General features: G+C 40.1%; 1 protein-coding gene across 1 annotated transcript in view; it reads right to left on the bottom strand.

Annotated features, from left to right (window-relative positions):
* The window catches only part of CUBN (cubilin), a gene marked incomplete at both ends in the record, with an annotated part of 282,744 nt that overhangs the window by 144,187 nt on the left and 118,185 nt on the right, over positions 1 to 20,372 (bottom strand). The window contains one exon of the mRNA XM_080716933.1: positions 2,883 to 3,064. Coding sequence (XP_080573059.1) covers positions 2,883 to 3,064 — 182 coding nt within the window. The remainder of the gene's footprint in view (positions 1 to 2,882; positions 3,065 to 20,372) is intronic.

Here is a 20,372-nt window from a genome sequence, read left to right as displayed (position 1 = left end):
CTCCTCTCCCGCCGGATGCCAACCCAGGCTCCCTCTACAGCGCTTTCTCAGGGATTCAAGTCAGCCAGTGTTTCCAGGACCAAACAATAGAATGGCAATTTGGGCGTCCACAACATTGCCAGTAGTTAGCACATGGTCAAAAGAGAGAAAGGATGGAAAGAATTCAGGGTGTGGCCCATTCCTCCACAGCATATGACTAAACTTTGGGGAAAATGAACTGGTCTGATGACCAGAGATTAAAATGTGCTTTTAGCAAATGCTTCAGGATGGCAAACATTTCAAAGCCTAAGGTTTTAATCTGTTTTGAACATTTCTTTCTGCTCTGTTAGTTCCATTTATTGTTACAATCAAGTCAGCATTCCCGGGTTATGAGTAACCACACCGCTGTTGCCTTATGTAACTGGCCCCTTTCTGGATGGTAACTTTTTGAGGGTAAAAAATGGCTCATGGTTAAATGTAGTGAATCCCAATAAGCCGGACAGCAAGGGACAGTGAGGTCTGCTTGGCTACACTCAGTACAGATGAGCGTGTGGCTGAGGAAGGATGCCCCACTTCTAGGCCACACCTCCACCAGGTAGCACATCGCTAAACCTCCTGCCAACATGTTATCAGCAACCAAGAAGAGAAACACAGAAAAATCACGCTACCCTTCTTAGCCCAAACCCATCACAGCCCTTCCTATCTGAGTTAAACACTTCTGAGAAGTGAAATGAGGCTTTTGAACAAAAAGTCAAAGGGTTGCTCCTTTGGGCCTTTAAAAGAAAAAGTCCCTCAAATAGTCTCCCTAACTCTGCTCCAGATGGAACTTGAAAGCCCACTCTAAGGCCAGCTTGTTCTGACAGAAATAAACTGAGCAGACCACACCTCTTCTCGAAAACATTTCTGTGCAGATACGGACTCTCTGAATGGTGCCTGGAGTTCCTGCCTGTGCCCCGCTGATCTCCAGGCTGCCTGCAGGAAAGACCTCTCTGCTTCCTCACGTAGCGGGCAGGACACAACCCGGAGCACAATGGACCCATTTATGTGCTGCCAAGTGGGCAACAATCACATGCGCTGTGGAATATGAACACGGAGCGCTTGGAGCCTTGCACACGGCTGTGGAGGACCTGCTGCCAGCCCTTCGTGAGTGTTAAGGGGTTTTATGCGCCAAGCAATCTCCTTGTTGGCAAGAGAAACATGTAAGCATTCGCCATGAGAGTTAGCCCTGCTATTGGTGTGAGTGTGAATTTTGGACGCGCCTAGTTCCCTCTTACGACTTTTCTCCTCTGAGATCTGAGGTAGGACTGTGACATGGCGGCAGACCTGCCATGAAGACCAGAGTTGGTGTTTGACCCACTTCTCGGCTGTTTCTGACTTGCTTTCCCATGGCACTATTCCCTCACAGTGGCTTGACCTACTAAGTATACTTCCTTATGACTCTGCATCTGCACACTGAGGGGACGATTTTAGAATCCCTCTTTTTTTCAAGATACTAATTTGTTTTGTAACTGAATGAAAATTCTTAAGGGCCCAAGTTTTCCCGGAAGTACACCCTACTCATTTCACGCCTCTGCACGGAGCGAAGGTTTTAATGGAGCCCTGAAGAGTAATTGGGTTCCCGCCCCCGAGTTGGCTTCAAAACTGTGATTCTCCAGTCTCTCTCCCAGCTACCGGGATTGCAGGAGTGCGCACGTCCCCAAAGCTCCTCGTGAACCCCTTGAGGGTATGAGTTGGCTGGGCTTGGAGGCCTCCAGAAGAATAAACGTCGCCACATTTGACATTTTCTGCTTCTCCTCTTACTGAAACTGAACTCACAAATGTGCAGAGCCCTGCAAAGAGGGCTGTCAGTGCTACCCACATGCCAAGCCACGTTCAGCCTGGGATCACTGCTTACCGCATGATTCACGATCCATGTGGCTAATTATCCATGTGGTTAATTCAATTCATTTTATGGTACAAGGAATGGAAACCAGGGGCATTCTATCTCTGGGCTATACCCATAGCCCTTTTTTTATATTTTATTTTAAAACAAGGTCTTGGTAGGTTGCTGAGAGTCACCCTAGGTTGCTGAGGCTGGCCTTGAACCTGTAAACCTCCTATCTTAGCCTCCCAAGTACTGAAATCAGAGGCTTGTGCCACCATTCCTGGCTAAAAACCCATTAATTTGAGCCTTGTTTTTACAAGTATCATTCGGGGACAAAATCCTTTTGCTTCATGAACTAACCAAATGAATATTCAAATGAGGAGATGATTGTAAAAATTCCTTGGTAAACCCCTACATATGTACATTATTTCAGTGTGTCAATCAGAGATTTTAATGCCTTCATTTATTGCACAAATATATTTACTACTTTCCAGGTACACTGGCACTAAGATATATTACTAAAACCAAACTAAAAAAAAAAAAAAACCCAGTCTCATGCAATTTGATCTCCTGCTTGTTGGGGCCTCTACCCTTGACACACTGCCACCTAAATTTCTTTTTCTAAAAGGCAAAAGGGTTTTCTCAGACTGGAAGTGTGAGGTGTTAACAAGCCCAAGTCCAATCCTTATCAATGGGGACTGGAGTTAGGGGACCAATGCCCAAGCCTCCTGTGCTTTAGAGGATGAGCCACCAGGAGGACCCAGAAGGATGCACCCAGGTGGCCTGGTGCTCCCTCCCCACTCCTGTTCCTTGCTGGCCTCACTCCTGAGGTAGGCCTGCAGCCAATGCCCTGAGGCACGACTTGAAGGGAAACCCGAACCCAGATACTAATCCCACATGTCTACTTGCCTCATTCATGAAGGGCTGATACTGTCCAGCAGGCCTAAAAGAAGCTTAAAGGCAACTGGCTCCTAGGAAGAATGTGGGCATCTCCAGAGTGATTCCCACTTCTACCCTGAAAGCCAGTCTGGCATCCTACCTCCAGGATGTCATAGTTGCAGTTTGAGTGGTACTCCACATCGAAGTCGTGGATGGTGAGCTGAATGCTGCTCCCCGGAGTGGTGCGGATGTACCAGATGCACTCCTTGTTCGGTGGGTACTGGTCTGGATACCTGGGGCTGCTGAAGGAGCCAGTGGCACCCGACAACTCCCCGCCACAACCTGGGAAGACAGCAAAGTTTAGGCAGCTCAGAGTGGAGAACAGCAACTGAGAAAACATCAAAAAACATTAAGTTAGAATAAAGTTTATGTGGACTTCCAGGAAGATGGTGACCGAGAAAAGCAGCATTTATGAGCCCTGCTAAAACTCGATCTCTATTGCCACAAAATCAGCACTTTTCATAGCCAGAAAACACCATCAACAGAGAAATAAAAAATGTAAACACAAGGAACAGAGAAAAAAAAAGACTAGAAGAACAACCAGAGACCAGAAATCAAGCCTGCAAGGCGGCAGCGGAGCCACACCAGCACCATCTTGCCTCACAGCACCAGCCTCCAGAGAGGAAAGGTAAACAAGGAGCTGAAGTGAGCAGCTGCAGATCATTCAGGTGTAATTCAGCAGTTCTTTCAGCACAGAGAACATCTAAAACTCCCAGTGGCTAAGGTCAGCACGCCTTCCAGGGACTCAGAACGGAGCTCAAAACCAGAAAAAAAAATACACCAGCCTCACAGCCAAGGGCATGGCAGCAGTGCCATATTGCCAGCAGCACCAGCCTCAAGGCCAAGAGCATGGCAGCGGAGCCATATTGCCAGCAGGGATAGTGAGCTCACCACACCTGTGATAGCTCCTGATCAGCGTGCACAATTACCGTGAGTGAAATTGCAGCCCCTAAAGGAGAAATCCTTGTACTGCACTCCCAGGGACTTGAGCAATAATCTTTCTGGGTCTGAGATTTTGCAGTCCAACCCAGTGAAGGAGGAGTGGTGGCAGAGATACCACACATTAGTCGCAGCTCCCCATGGGAAAACGCCCAGCCTGGCACCCCCACAGTCTCGCGCAGCCTCGATTAACTTCCTAGATCTAAGACTTTGAGATACAACTCAGTAAAGGAGTAGTGGCGGCTGAGATTACCACAGACTTGAGATACAGAGCACCCTAAGTGAAGTCGTAGTGACCCAGGGAAGGTACAAAATTCTGAAATCATGGGAAAGAGGAACAACAATAGAGCAACAAATGCCCACAACCCCATATTATCAGAACCTGATAACAGAGAAATCCAGAGATCTCCAGAAGATCAAATGAGGAATATAACTGCAGAAATAATACAGGATCTTCTAAAAGAATTTAGAGAGAGTCTAAAAGAAATAAAGGATGTGATAATTGAGGTAAAGGCCTCAGTTCAAAGTATAAACAATCGATTAGACCACATGGAGAATAGAATCTCACTCCTAAAAGATGATCACTCCAAAATAATCAGACAGCAGGAATCTGACATTGAAGAAATATGGGCCCATTTTAAGAGAGCTAACCTAAGAATAATCAGAATAGAGGAGGGAAAAGAAGGTGAAAGCAAAGGGATCAATAATATCCTCAAAGAAATAATAGCAGAAAATTTTCCAAACATAGAGTAAGAGGTCGATACACAGGTCCAGGAAACTTATAGAACTCCCTTGAGACAGGATCAGAGAAGAGGTTCCCCACGCCACATAACTGTCAAAATGACCAATGTAGAAGCCAAGTAGAGAACCTTAAAGGCAACAAAAACAAAAGGCCAAGTGACATTCAGAGGCAAACGAATTAGAATCACTCCAGACTTCCCAAACCAAGTCATGAGAGCCAGAAGGGCTTGGAGTAACATATTCCAAACTCTGAAAGAAAACAACTTCCACCCAAAAATTTTCTACCCAGCAAAACTATCTATCAAATTAGATGGAGAAATAAGAAGCTTCCATGACAAACAGAAACTCAAGGAATTTATGTCTTCAAAACCAGCACTAGAGAAAATACTCAAAAGATTAACTACAAAGAAGAAATAGGTAATACACACCAGAATCAGAGAAATAACATTTTCCATCCCACAGACAACTAAGCAAAGAAGAATATATTCACGTGTTAATTGGTTAAAATCTTTGGAGATTCATTATTTATTTTAGTCTTTTACCTATTTCTAAATTGTATTGTTTGCTTTTATTGTTGCTAATTTTTAGGATCTCTATTTGGAATATTAATATACCTTCATATATAGCATTTGGAAATATTTTAACCCATTCTATCGGTAACTTTTAACTCTGTATTGTCTATGGATGTACAATTTTTTTTCAGGAAGTTTGTTTGTTTATTCTTTTGTTGCTATACCTTTGAAATCAAATTCAAGAAATCATTGACAATTTGAATGTTGTGAACTGTTATGACCCAGGATTTCTTCTAAAAGTTTATAGTCATAAGATTTACATTTAGGTCTTTTATCTATTTTGAGTTAATATTTGTATATGGTGTTAGGTTGGGTCCAATTTTATTCTTTTTCATGTAATTATTATTTTTCAACAATATTTAGTGAAAAGATTATTATTTCCTTCACCAAATGTTCTTGGAAACCTTGTAAAAAATAACTTGACCATATATGGAAGAATTTATTTCTAGGCTTTGTATTTTACTCCATTGGTTTATATATCTGCCTTTATAGCAGTACTACACTGTTTTGATTATTGTAGCTTTATAAGGTTTGAAATCAGAAAATGTGCGTCTTCTAGCTTTGTTCTTTTTCGAGGTTTTTTGGGTAGTTAGAGTTCATATTTCATGTTAGGATAGATTTTTTTCTGAAAAAAAAATGATAGTTTTACCTTAAAAAAAGAAAAGAAAAAATATCCTCTGGTAAGAAAGAAAGCAGAAAGAAATATTGAATGTTATCTCTAAGTGATCAAAAGTTTGATATCAGACAGATGAATCTGTTATGTAAGATTATCATTGTTAATTTTGGATAAATTGCTATAATATTAGATGTCAACCACTAAGCCAAGCATGGGAAGGAGGGATGGGGAGGGGATGGGGTGGGGATCGGGTGGGGGCTGACTGGGCGATGTGTGCATGTATGTCTACAAAAGTTTTTCATCCCATTGTGATGTATGAATACAGCGCACCAATAAAAAATTTTTTAAAAAAGAATAAAGTTTATGTAATGAGAAGGGGGTGAGCACCTGGTGGCCTGCGCGCTTAGCGTGCACAAGACCCTGCGTTCCAGCCCCAGCATCAAAGAAAAAGAAGAGAGAGAGAGAAAGAGAGAGAGAACAGTTGTAACATTAAGTCTATTTGGGATGGGTGTTAGGGATTGAATGTAGGGGTATTCTATCTCTGAGCTTCAGCACCAGCCCTTTTTATTTTTATTTTTTTAAATTTTGAAACAGGGTCTTACTAGTTTGCTGAGGGGCTCACTAAGTTGCTAAGGCTGTCCTCAAACCTGTGATCCTCCTGTCTCAGCCTCCCATGTACCACTATACCCAATTCATTAAATCTATTTTTAAAAAATATTGATTATAGCCGGGCGTGGTGGCGCACGCTTGTAATCCCCGCGCTTGGGAGGCAGAGACAGGAGGATCGCGCAGGTTCGAAGCCAGCTGTGCGCGCTGGCTTAAGAGACCCTGTTTCCAAATAAAAATGTAAAAATAGGTCTGGGATTGTAGCCTGGAGGTAGAAGGGCTTCCAGGAACCCCAGTACCACCACAAAAATATATATATATATATTGATTATAAGGCTGGGCGTAATGGCACACGCTTGTAAGGATTCCGTATTCAAAGCCTGCCTCAGCAACTCAGTGAAGCCCTTTGAAAATAATGTGACCCTGTTTTCAGGTAAAAAATAAAATAGGGTTGAGGGTGTAGCCTGGAGGTAGAGGCCCCTGAGTTCCATTTTCAGTATAAAAAAAAAGAAAAGAAAAGAAGTATTGATTATATTATTTGTATAGCAATGCTCATTCTTCATTCTCAACACGTCAAACTTTTGCTGTTTTTTCCCAAACGCCATTTTAAATTTTAGATTTTCTTCATATTTAGGTGAAAATGACTTAGTAGAAATGCAATGATTACATGAGCAGTATTACACAGTAACCCCGTGACTGTGGTCTTCAGTTTCCTTATGGCTAACACAGTATTTCCAATCCCTTTAAGGTCTAAGGACTAGAATTTTAAGCGCAAAAATAAAATCCTGCACTCTGCATGAGAGACTGTAGAAAACAAAAAAGTGAACGACATAGGTCCTGATCCAAGGAACTTATATATGAAAGAAAACAACCGACACATAAAAAAGGACAGCAGCATATGTTTATGGATGATTATATATCATGCCTTAGAAAGCAATTAGGCCAGCTCATTACAACAGTTAACCGAACATTGCAACATGTGACACATTGCCAAAGAACTGCCGCCCCTTCCCAAGTGCTCCTGTGCGATTTACAGGTACTTCTTGTTTTAATGCTCACAATGACTACATGAAGTAAATACTGCTATTGCCTGTTTCTCTTTTTGGTACTGGAGATTGAACCCAGGAGCATCCTATCTCAGAGCGGCAGCCCCAGCCCTATTTTATTTTGAAGTAGAATCTTACTAAGTTGCTAAGGTCCTCTGCTAAATTGCCAAGTCTGGCCGTGAGTTTGTAATCCTCCTGTCTCTGCCTCCTCAGTACTGAGATCACTGAGGTGTGCACCACTCCTGGCTCATTTGTGCTTCTTGAATGAGAAACCTGCCTTGTAAGTGGTAGAGTTCTGTTACCAACTGAGGTGTGCTGCTTGTTCCAGAGTAACACACCGTCAGCCCTCTATATCTAAGGCTCCAAATCAACCAACTACCGATAAAAAATGCTTCTAAGAGCCAGGTATGGTGGCATGAGATTCTGTTTCAACAAACACTTTTTAATAATTATACCTGGGTGTAGCTCATAGGTAGAATACCTCTATGTTCAATCTCCATTAAAACACACACACACACACACACACACACACACACACACACACACACTGCTTCAAAAATATGCCTTTTCTAAACATGTACAGACTTTTTATTATTATTTCCTTAACAATACAGCATAAAAACTGTAAAGACATAGCATTTGTGTTCAATTAGGTATTATAAGTAAGCAAAAGATTATTAAAGAATATGGGAGGATAGGTTATATATAAGTACTGTGCCCTTTCATACGAGGACTTAAGGACCCACTATTTATTTTGAATGTGAGGGGATTCTGGAAAAACTGTACTCTGTGGTCTCTTAAATAATCTACAAAGATTCGTTGTGGAGGAGAGGACCCTTTACAGAAGAAGTAGAATTTGAAGATTATTAGAGACAAAATATTTTTCAATAGCAAATTTTGGGGGGTACTGGGGATGAAACCCAGGGGCATTCTACCTTCAAGCTATACCCCTAGCCCTATTTTTTATTCTTTATTTTGAAACAGGCCCTCACTATGTAGCTGAGGCTGTTTGTGAACCTGGATCTCCTGTCTCAGCCTCCCAAGTGCTGTGATGACAAGCGTGCGGCACCACACCCGGCTTCAATAGCAATTTTTGATGATTAATAAGCCCTTTTTTCACTTTTAACATTCCTAGGCCTTTTTATTTTTTCAGGATATTTTTTATTGGCTGGTAAACTCTTCCAGGTACCTTCTCTTAGTCCACTTCAAGATTTTTTATGTTTAGAAATAATAGCATCTCCCCCTTCGTACAAATAAGCGTAACTCTCATGATTACAAAAATGTGATACTAAATTTGAGATATTGTCTGCTATTCACCCTATGGAAATTCCCCCTATACAGTGTAATTAAAAAATACATTTAAAGCCAGGCATGGGCACATGCTTGTAATCCCAGCATTCAGGAGGCTGAGACTGGAGGATCGTGGTTTGCGGACAGCCTCAGCTACTTAGTGAGGTCCTCCGCAACTTAGTGAGATGCTGTTTCAAAATAAAAAATAAAGCCGGACATGGTGGCCCATGCTTGTAATCCCAGCATTCAGGAGGCTAAGACCGGAGGATCGCGGTTTGTGGACAGCCTCAGCCACTGCAATGCAATGAGACCCTGTTTCAAAATAAAAAAAGAAAGAAAAAATAGGGCAGGGGGTGTAGCTCGGAGGTCAAATGTCCCTGGGTTTCATCCCAGACCCGCGAAAGAAAGAAAGAAAGAAAGAAAGAAAGAAAGAAAGAAAGAAAGAAGGAAGGAAGGAAGGAAGGAAGGAAGGAAGGAAGGAAGATATGGCAGGGGGTGTAGCTCAGAGGTCGAATGCCCCTGAATTCCATCTCCAGATCTGCAAAAAAAAAAAAGTTTAAAAGTTCTGTGCATAATGGTGCATGTCTACAGTCTACAGTTCCAGTACCTGGGAGGCTCAGACAGGAGGATAACAGGTTCATGGTCAGCCTCAGCAACTTATTGAGGTCCTCAGTAGTTTAGTGAGACTCTTTCAAAATTAAAAATTACAGCTGAGGAGAGGTAGCTCAGCAGTAGAATGTCCTGGGTTCAATTCTCAGATTCTCAGGTTCACATACACACACACACACACACACACACACACACACACACACACACACACTTTAAAAAGTTTTAAAAATATTTCCCATTTAACTGAAAATAAAGATGAGGAGAACTCCAAGAAGGATCCTAATTCTGTAAGAAATCTGATTCTGGGTCAAAGTGTTATGATCTTTTTGGGAAGTTCTTCTGCTTTCAATAAAAAAACCACTGTATTTTCAGATACTACATTCATTTCCCAGAGCAATATCTTTCCTATGTCCTATAATACCCCTTCTTTAATTTCTAGATAAAGCCTTTAAGAAAACTATTTAAAATTGAATGTGCTGAATTTTGTTTATACACTGTGATGAATGTTTTAAAAATAAGCACCATAAAAGATTTGAAAATATTTGTCCTGTTATTACAACCATGGAAAATGGTCATAAAGCCAAAATCAGCCCAAGTTATACATATTGTCAGTAACATTGCCCCCCTCTAGGGAGCACCATTCACAGCAAATTTCACAAAATAATGCTCCTGTATCAGTCCTGTCAAGACACAGCATCTTTGGTTAAATGTTGAGGCCATTCTGTCTACATTTTCAGCACCTAGGGTTCTTAATATTCGTTGTATATCATACAAGTAATCCAATCAAAATACTGTTTGAGGAAAATGATCTTGTGGCCACATGATATGAAAGAACAAGGACAGGGAAGCTTGTCTATCTCATCTCTTCATTTTTATTTAGCTTCAGCTCATTAGCCAATCTAATTCAAAATTTTTTATCATCATTGACTCGTCTAAAGCTCTGTATAACATTTTCCACCATCGTTTCCAACTGTTTTCGGTTTCCTTGAAAATTCCTTTGCAAATAACAGGATACATCTACCCTGAAGCTAGTCACTGTACACTGGAAAGATAATATCAGACTCTTGGCATTCAGTGATGCTTTGAAAAATTACAGTTACAGCTCTGCAGACCCACAGTGCCCTTTCTCCTAAGATTTAAAACAAATAGTAAACAAGTTTTATGTAAGGGCCAGGCATGTAGCTCAGAGACAGAGTACTTAGCTAGCATTCAAGAGTGCCTGAGTTGGATACCCAGCACCCTCCCCAAAGTTTTGTTTAAAAAAAAAGAGAAAAATTTTACATTTTGGTATGCTATATTCGCTTCTCATCAATAGTGTGTGTGTATGTGTGTGTGCGTGTGCACGTGTGCATGTGCACGTGTGCATGTGTTTTGAAGAAAAATTCCCATATTATAAGTGTTGTTCTGTTGGGGAAAAGATAAGGTGGTTAAAAATAGAGAGACGACATCACAGGGTCTCAAAAGCTCTTTGAAGTTGATTTTATAATGTTCTCACTACCTCTGAAGTTTGACATATCAAAAGGTAGTATATTCGATTTAAAAGTTCACATCAAATACAAAATAGCATATAAAGTATGTAATTTAGTAGCATTTTATGGTTGAAACTTAAACTACTAGGAAATGAAATTAATTCTAAGAACCCGAACCCCATCGTTTTTGTGTGTGTGTGCTGAAGATTGAACACAGGGCCTCCCGCCCTAAAAGGCTCTTCACTACTGAGCTACGTCTCCACCTCTTTTTATTTTTATATATTTTATTGTAAGACAAGGTTTCACTAAGTTTTCCAGGCTGTTCTCAAACTTGTGATTCTCTTGTTTCAGCCTTTCCAGTAGCTAGGATGACAGACAGAAGCCATTGTGTCCAGCTTTTAACTCTTATCTTTGTACTTCTAAACTCTGAAAAAGTGCAATAACTTTCCAGTTTCATTAATTAATCTGCTTGATAAGTACTTATTGAACATACACCATGAAGAGGCTGCTCTCTAGAATCCAGGTATATCCAATGTCTCGAGAAATAAAAGTGTATTGATATTAATTGTGCTACTATACACACGCCTTTCTGAATGTCATTCACTTTTTCCTGCTTAACTGTCAAAGAGTAGTTTCAGTGATTTTTTTATTCTTTACCTATTAACTAGTGATAATTTGCAAATAAAAATGAGCAAGCCATATGTCATTGTCAACCATATTTGTGAACTTGGGTGGCGTGTGACCAAAAGTCACAGGGGGGGAGGAGATGAAAGAGGTCCCGTCAGCAATAGCTGTCAGGGAACCACAGGCAGTAATGTGTGGACGGTCAGTGTCCTCTTGACCATTGTGTTAGTGGCTGAAAGAATAATGAAGGACAAAAGACACAGAGAAGTTCCTGTAACTAGGCCTGTAGTCTAAAATAAATGGCAGTGATTTAGCAAAACATTTCAGGGGTCCATGCAAAAAATATGACTAAATGATAAAAATTCCAAGCAAGGCCAGAATATGGTGTGATAAGTAAACACTACAAGGGTTAGGTACTTAGGAGAAACTGGCTCTGTGGACCCAATCAGTAAAAGAAGGTTTGAGTGGAGGAGGCATGAGTTCAGACCTGCTTAATTAGCACATTAGAGCAAAAAACTTTCTGGAATATTCTAGCATACCACAGAAAGCATGGGCCGTGGCACCACACAAAACAGGTTTCAGTACTGAGTGTGATATGTGTGTGTGCGGGGGGCGGGGGTGGACAGAGAAAGAGAGACAGACAGACAGAGACAGACAGAGACCACTCCAAGCTACACCCCCAGTCCTTTCTTATTTTTTGTTTTACAACAGTCTTGCTCATTTGCTAATGGTCTCCTTACAGTTGCTGAGGCTGACCTCGAGCCTGTGATCCTCTTGCCTCAGCCTCCCAAGCACTGGGACTATGGGCTTAAGCCATAATGCCAGGTTCTGACTCTGATACTTCTTAGGTAAGTAACTTAACAATTCAAACTCTCTGTTTATCTATATCAATATTATTTTGTACCTCATTGGTTTGTTGCATAGGTTAAGTAAAACAATTAAAATGAGATTTTTAAGCTAAGTGTCTTATATGATAATCATGCCACACACACTGTATATTTTGTCTTAAAACATCCTTATTGAGATATGGGCCAAGATTAGAGAGATAACTGAAGCTAAGAGAGGAATTAGTGGCTTAAATATCCTCTAGTCCCTACAGAAGTAAGAAACTGGTTGTTTATTAAGCTACAGTCATTTTTAAAGGACAGTCTGTACGTATATAGTAATTAGTTTCTAAAGGGCTTTTTAGTGTGTGTGCAGTACTCAGAACTGAACTCAAAGGTCTTTTACCTCTGAGCTATACCCCCAGCCCTCTTATTTTTTATTTTAAAACAGGGTCTCCCGAAGTTGTGGAGGCTCTTCTCGAACCTGTGATTCTCCTGTCTCAGCCTCCCCAGTCCTGGGATCCCAGGCTTGCACCCACACTTTTAATAAGCACTTTCTCTCCTTTGAATTTCACATTGACCACATGGAGAGGGGGGAATAAGAATTTGAGTCTTGCACTAGGGATAAGTAAAGTTAGGCTCCAGGTGACAGCCATGTCACCTAGTGAATGGCAGGTCTAGGGACAAAACCCAAATGTTTTGACCCCCATGGCTAGTTCTGTGTTCTCTCTTGTTGGCCCTGTCTGCCTAAAGGAATTGGAATGGCTGTGTCAGACACTCTCATTACTCTTCTGTCCCCACTGATTAAAAATATCTCCATAGCAACCTGGAGAAAGTAAACAAAGCAAAGACCTTTTTATGTGGCAACTCTGACAACATCTGATATGTTAACACCATTTAGATGCCAGCTGAAATAGTATAAAATAGTGTTTTGAAGAGAATCCTATGTTTTTCAGTTTTAAATAGTTTATCTTCATAAAACTTTTGCTGGCAACTGATGGATCTCTTTGATTTTACTTTCCTCCCAAATCCCAGTCACCAGCAGAAAGGAAGTTTCCGCCTTATCAGCAGGAAGCACACTGAGTTGCTGAACCCGCAATGAGGAAGAGTTCAGCGCTGTTGCCACACCTACTCACTGCGTAGATAATGTAAATGCTTTTTATACAAGAACTTGCCTAGAACTGTCTTTGTTTTTGTCTAAAACAAGCTATGATTTATATTATTCCATAATAAAAAATATAATAATGACCTCCAACATACACATGTTCTACATTCAAGCTTTTGTGCATGTGTTTATGTTTAAGTAAAAAAAAAAAAAAAAAAAAAAAAAAAAAAAAAAAGCAACAATGAGACAGCCAAAACAGAGATCACAGAAAAAAGTTACAAGTAAGGGATTCTTGGTGGGGCAGGTATTAGTGACCTGGTATCTCACAGCTCAGAATTTGGGAAGGTCCAACACAAGTCAAAGTGAACTGCTTTCTGGAGTTTACGGGTTTCACTTCTGGTACATCTATGAGAAGTACATTAATGTAATCAAAGGGAAGAGAAATGTTCAGTCAGAAAGGGGTGGAGATAAAGAGAGATATGACCTCTTCAAAGTGACCAAAACTGCCTAGAGGTAACTGTCATGTATGAATAACCATAAAAAGTCAGCAATCCCTGGTGTGATGTTATCAACAAATTTCCTAAAAAGAGGTTGTCATGGGAAATGATAGGCAAAGTATAGGAGTCAGTTACACTAAGAGAAAAGACCAAACCCAAGTCACTAGTGCTCTCTGAAAAAAGAGCCAAACACAGCTCCAAAAATCCATAAGCTTAGCTTTAAGGACTTGAAAATTAATTTTAATGGATTAATTTAAAGGTTAATTTTCATGGATTAGTACACATCTATGAGAACAGAGACTCAAGCTGGAATAATGAAATCAGAGAAGATGATAAGGCAATATAAAGGTCAAAGATGATATCAAATTCCACTGAAGAAAAAGAAGAAATATGACACAAATAAGAAAGAGGACAAAACAAGATAACTCCAACAGTAAGGAAAGCTGTTCAAAGTTGCAGAAGGTTCTGTATTGGGTAGAGTAATGTTTCCCCAAATCTATATCCAGGGACCTGAGGATCTGGCCTTATTGAGAAATAGGGTCGTTGCAAGTATCATCAAGTAAGATGAGGCCACACTGGATTTGGGCAAAACTGAAATCTAATATGATCAATGTTCTCAAAGAAGAGACAAATTTGGATGGAGATAGAAGACAGCCAAGTACAGAGAGAGGCAGAGCTTGGAGTTGTGCATCTATACGCCCTGCAAAACTGAGGATTTTCAGCAACAACAGACACTGGAGGAAGCAAGGGAGAGTCTTTCCTTGGAGAGCTCTTTGGCAGGATGGCCCTGTCAACATCTCGACTTTAGATTTCCAGCTTCCAGAATAAAGAGAACAAATATCTGTTGTCTTAAGTCAATCTGTTTACAGTATTTTGTTACAGCAGCTATTGGATATTAATATATCCCAATTTTTTTTTTTTTTGCAGTATAGGGGATGGAACCCAGGGGCATTTTACCTCCAAGCTACATCCTAAGCCCTATTTTTTATTCTTTATTTGGAAACAGGGTCTCACTGAGTTGCAAAGGGCCTCACTAAGTAGTAGCTGAGGTTGTCCTCGAACCTCAGTCCTCCTTTCTTAGCCTCCCAAATGCTAGGATTACAAGTGTGTGTCACCATGCCCAAGTTATCCCAACTTTTTTTTTTCTGATAAACAAGGTAACTAAATGCCTAGACACACAAAAATAGTAGTAACTATGAGTGCAACATTTGAAGAAATGTGGATTTGTAAGCTCTCTTCCCTAGAGCCTGTAAATTACTTTCTCTTTATCATCTTGAGGTTTAGATGATGGTTGGTCAAGGATAGGTTAGAAAACAGAAAATGTGTCCCATTAAAAAGACTAAAGAAAAACACAGGGCCAGGCACCAAATTAGGGGGAAATAATTCCAGAAACTAAAGAGTTAAACTATCATGATTTTATCACTGAGAAGTCAATAAGGTTTACAAAGGCTCATCTTTGATATGGAAGTCTTCCCTGCCCTAAACTTTAGTTGACTGATTTCTGCCTAGTAATAGTAGATAGGAGAAGAGTTATCTGTTACAGTAGTAGAGTTGGAAAAGAGAGAGAGGAAAGGAGGGAGGAAAAGACAGAGGGAGAGAGAGTCAGAGGGAAAGAAAGAGAGAGAGAGAGAGAGAGAGAGAGAGAGAGAGAGAGAGAGAGCACATGTGTACACAATCAGACAAGTAGCCAGAACACAAAGTGAGTGACTTGTACAACATAATACAATAATCAATGTTGTCCACAACTATAAGATAACTTAAATTACTATATAAGATATTATTGGATATCCAAAATTAAGATGGTCATAGTCACCTATCTGAGATGTCCTGGATCTGAATATTGAAATTCTTCACCTAGAACACTATTAAAAAAATAAAGCTGGGGAGTGTGGCACACATCTGTAATCCCAGGAATTCAGGAGGCTGATTTAGAAGGATCACAAATTCAAGCAGGCCTCTATCTCAAAATAAAAAAATCAAGGGATTGGGTGGAGGGCTCAGGAATAGAGAAATTATGGGTTTGTGGGGACCACAAAGAAAAAGAAGAGGTAGAGGAGGAAGAAAAGAAGAAGAAAAAGAAAAAGAAGGAGGAGGAGGAATGATTATTATTCAGTGTAGTCAAATCTTAGGAGTTTTCACATAATATAAATTTCAGTTTCCTGTATTTGAAAGGATAAAATCTTTCATTTTAACCAAGAGATGTATAATCAATCTCATTGTCTTTTTGTTTTGATTACCTATATCCATTTTCTTCTAATATACTCTGTTTAACTACATTTGAAACATGTTTTCCCAGTAGAAATTTTTATTTACAATTATTCTGGAGAAATCAATCCATCAATTCTCTCTCTCTCCTCTCTCTCTCTCTCTCTCTCTCTCTCTCTCTCTCTCTCTCTCTCTCTCTCTCTCTGTCTCTGTCTCTCGGTCTAGCTCTAGCTCTATATCAGATAATTTTGAAATTATTGAAGATTTCTAAACAAAAAATAGTATAAAAATAGCTGCCCAGGAAATGAAATAAAATCAAGTCAAGGGAACGAATTTTTCTCTGAAATAAGAAGTCCTGCCTAACGCTACTCATAGCTACTTTAGGAAATCCTCCAGGCAAGGAAAGACAGAGAAAACATGTTGTCTTTATCCAAGTTCCAAGTTCAACACTCATACTTCTATTTAAAAGTATTTACTCTAAACCTGCATTCTTTCAGTTTCATTATTTTAGAAAATAGCCTCTTCCAGGGAAAAGTTTAGTCAGCCTCAAGGGTCTCCCTTTACACCCTAATTATTTTCTTCATTTTTCCCCTGGCCCCAACTTTCCCTACGTAAGGGGCCATCCCACGCCAACAAACAGACACACACAGCAGCGGCACCTGCTTGTGGTGGCGACCTCTGACCTTCCACACTCTTTCCAAAGCTGAGCTGAGAGATGTTTTCTGTTCCTAACACACCCAGGCTGTAGGCCCCCGCAGAGCAAAAGCTGCAGGCAGCCTGGCAGCCAGTTGAGGTCACCAATTTAAGGGAAGCAACACTACCAAATTAATCAGACCCTCACTGCATGTATCCATCCCCCATTGTCTCTGTGCACTCAAGCCCATCTCTTTCAGGAGTAACTAACCTTTCATTCTTTACTAATATAACTTCTACTTCTTGTAGCTATTTTGTGCAACTAACCTTTGGTAATGAACTAGATGGTCTCTGTGGTTTCTCCCAGATTTATTAATGCCATCAACCATATGGTAGGAACTCAAAAGAAGAGTACTTTATACAAGAGTAATAAACAAATGGGGCTTGGGTTCAGTGCAGTGGTAAGAGAAGTGCTTAGCCTTATCAAGGCCCTATGTTTATTCCTTGCACCAATTAAATCAAATAAAAGAGACATCATGTTGAAGTATAAACAATAGCTATTGTGAAATAGTTCTTTGCCAGGCAATGCAGCCCCCAACACTGGTTCTCCATATTTTACTGTTACTTGAACTTAAAGAATGAATGAATTGTGTAATTTAGTGGAGTCCTTAAAACTAGAACATTATTTACTTAGGGAAGATTTCATATATTTCTTTAAAAATAGTTATTATTATATGAATTAAGTTATAAAATCAACTACCACAAGCTCTGAACTTCTTTGTGTTGCAATATCATTTAAATTTTTTGTAATAAAAGATGAGGGGGAAAAGATTTGGTATGAGACAGAACACAGCTATTTGATTTTTGTTGTTGTTGTTGTTGTTTGTTTTTTGTTTTTGTGTGTGTGGTTTGTTTTTTGTTTGTTTGTTTGTTTGTTTGTTTGGTGGTACTGGGTTCCTGGAAGCCCTTCTACCTCCGGGATACACTCCCAGACACCTATTTTTTTTATATTTTTATTTGGAAACAGGGTCTTCTTCGTGTGTGTGTGTGTGTGTGTGTGTGTGTGTGTGTGTGTGTGTGGTTCTGGGAGTAGAACCCAGGGGCGTTTCTACCTCCAGGCTATACTCCCAGACCTACTTTACACTTTATTTGGAAACAGGGTCTCACTAAATTGCTGACAGCTTCACTAAGTAGCTGAAGCTGGCCTCGAATCCTCCTGTCTCCGCCTCCCAAGTGCTGGAATTACAAGCGTGTGCCACCACGCCTAGCCAGAAAAAGGGTCTCTTAAGCCGGCGTGGCTGGCTTCAAACCTGCGTGATCCTCCTGTCTCTACTTCCAAAGTGCGGGGATTACAAGAGTGTGCCACCACGCCCGGCATAGAACACAGCTATTTGAAGAACAAGGTTTGGAAAACAATGCCACACACTTGGTTTTGCGACTTGACTCCATAATTTAACTGGATTCATGAGTCTAGACAAGTTATTTACCTTCTTTACAATTCCTTCCTTAATTTTTCACCCATAATAAGAGATGATGATGCTTATTTCAGAGAATTATTATTGGGATGAGATAAGAGATATATGGTAACATTAACAAAACAGTAATATTAAATAAGATGTCAATTAAATCAATACACTAAGTATTTAATCATGTTTTCACTTACTTTTTATAGGGCAATGTGGTGTTTTTTTTACCATAATCTCTTAAACTAGATTTATAATTCCATTTGGGTGATGGTATTGTTTAGTCTAAATAGTCTTTATAACTTGAATAAGAAAAAAATCGGCAACAAAGTATATTAATGCCATCACTTATATAGTGAGTATCAGACTCTCCTAACTTTCATACAATGCGGTTACTGTCCTACACTAGAGACTCATTTTTTGTTTGGTGAGACAATGATGAGCTTCACGAGTTTCCGTGAATACACAGTGGCATTCACAGAAAACAAGCCTGTGGAGATGTAATGTCGGAAACAGATATGATTGCTAAGTAAACGCTAATGAGAGAACGCTGAGAAGAAAAATTAGTGTTTGACATCGAACAACATATCTGTTCTGAGTACATTTAGTCCTTTTGGCTATTACAATATCTGAAACTGAAAACCAAAGAGAAAAAAATATATATATTTGGGTTTTTTCAGTGTTATATGGAAAAGCGTGGAATCCCTTGCAAAGTATGTGCAATTGCTTATCAGGATGTTGTTGCTAGGAAACCAGGACACAAACAGAAGATTTGAGAAGGCCCTTCCTCTGGCCCCAATCCCAAGGACTATTCCAAATTGTGCAATATGTGATTTAAGAAGGCAACGGTTGTTTGCGGGTTATTTTTTTTTTCTTTTAATAACTGTTTCAAAGAGTGGCAGTGAAAATTGAGTTCAAACTTTTTCAAACAGTAGCAGCATGGGAATTGGGATGCGCGACTCCTCAAAGGCCCAGCCTGGTGACTCAGAGCCAACATTAACTGAAGGTCATCTGTGTGTACGTGTGTTTACCGTTGTTGTCAAGGAGGCAAAAAATGTCAGAATTTAGCTTTTCCACTCATTCTGAAAGGTCTGCATATGTTTAATGTTGTCTCCTACCGCTGGGGCCTGGCTGGAAGTGCTCTGCCGAAGCTCAAGGAAACAGAGCTGTGGGATTTTCTTGGGAAATTATTATTCCCAGAGAGTGATTATCAGTGTTATCAGTAAACATACTTATTTGTTTGTTTGATTATTGAAAGAAGCTTTTTCTATGTTGTCCAGGCTGGTCTCAAACAGGTGAACTCAAGTAATCCTCCCAACTCAGCCTCTTAGTAGCTGGGACTACAGGTACCTGCCGTCACACCTTATTTTTTAAACATTAGCATCACTTATTAAGAATGTCTTTGCAAGACAGGCATGGTGGTGCATGCTTGTAATCCCAGTACTTGGGAGGCCAAGACGGGAGGATCACAGGTTCGTGGCCAGTCTCAACTACTTAGGCCTTCCAAGGTAACATTAGTGAGACTCTGTTTCAAAAATAAAGAATTTTTAAAAATGAGCTGGAGGTGTAGCTCAGTGGTAGAACACCCCTGAGTTCAATCTCCAGTAACACCAAAATTTTTTTGTTTTTGCAAAAAGAGCTATGTGAAGCCGGGCGTGGTGGCGCACGCTTGTAATCCCTGCACTTGGGAGGCGGAGACAGGAGGATCAGGCTGGTTTGGAGCCAGCCTCGCTGGCTTAAGAGACCCTGTTTCCACATAAAAATATAAAATAGGTATGGGAGTGTAGCCTGGAGGTAGAAGAGTTTCCAGGAACCCCAGTACCACCAAAGAGAGAGAGAGAGAGAGAGAGAGAGAGAGAGAGAGAGAGAGACAGACAGAGAGAGAGAGAGACAGAGAGACAGAGGTGAAAATTTCATAAATAGAAATTAGTTATAATATCATAATGCAGAAATCTGTGCTTTAGTTCCACACTAAGCTGGCATACATTTCTAGCCTCCATTCTCAAAAACATTTTAAAAGTATCACAGGGACAAACATCCAAATATCGGTGTGAAATGGCCACAATAAGTAGGACAGGAGAGAACGTATAAATAGGAGAGTTTACTTAACATTAGGGAAATACCTTTGAACTTAAAAAGAATTATTGGCTTTTAAAAGCTTTTTTCCTTAAATTTCTGCTCAAACCAATAGCGTCTCTCTTATATCATACTATTATAACCAAACAACAGCAGGATTTTAGGTTTTTACTTATTTGTCTTTACAAAAGTTTGCCTACAGACTTAATAAGAGATGTGTACTTAGCCAGGCATAGTGACACCACCTAGAATCAGAATAAAATAGGTCTGGGGTG

The sequence above is a fragment of the Muscardinus avellanarius genome, assembly GCF_963383645.1.
Source record: "Muscardinus avellanarius genome assembly, chromosome: 20".
Classification (NCBI taxonomy): Eukaryota; Metazoa; Chordata; class Mammalia; order Rodentia; family Gliridae; genus Muscardinus; species Muscardinus avellanarius.
Note: the sequence above shows the minus strand (reverse complement) of the source record. Positions and strands in the feature narration are given on the sequence as shown.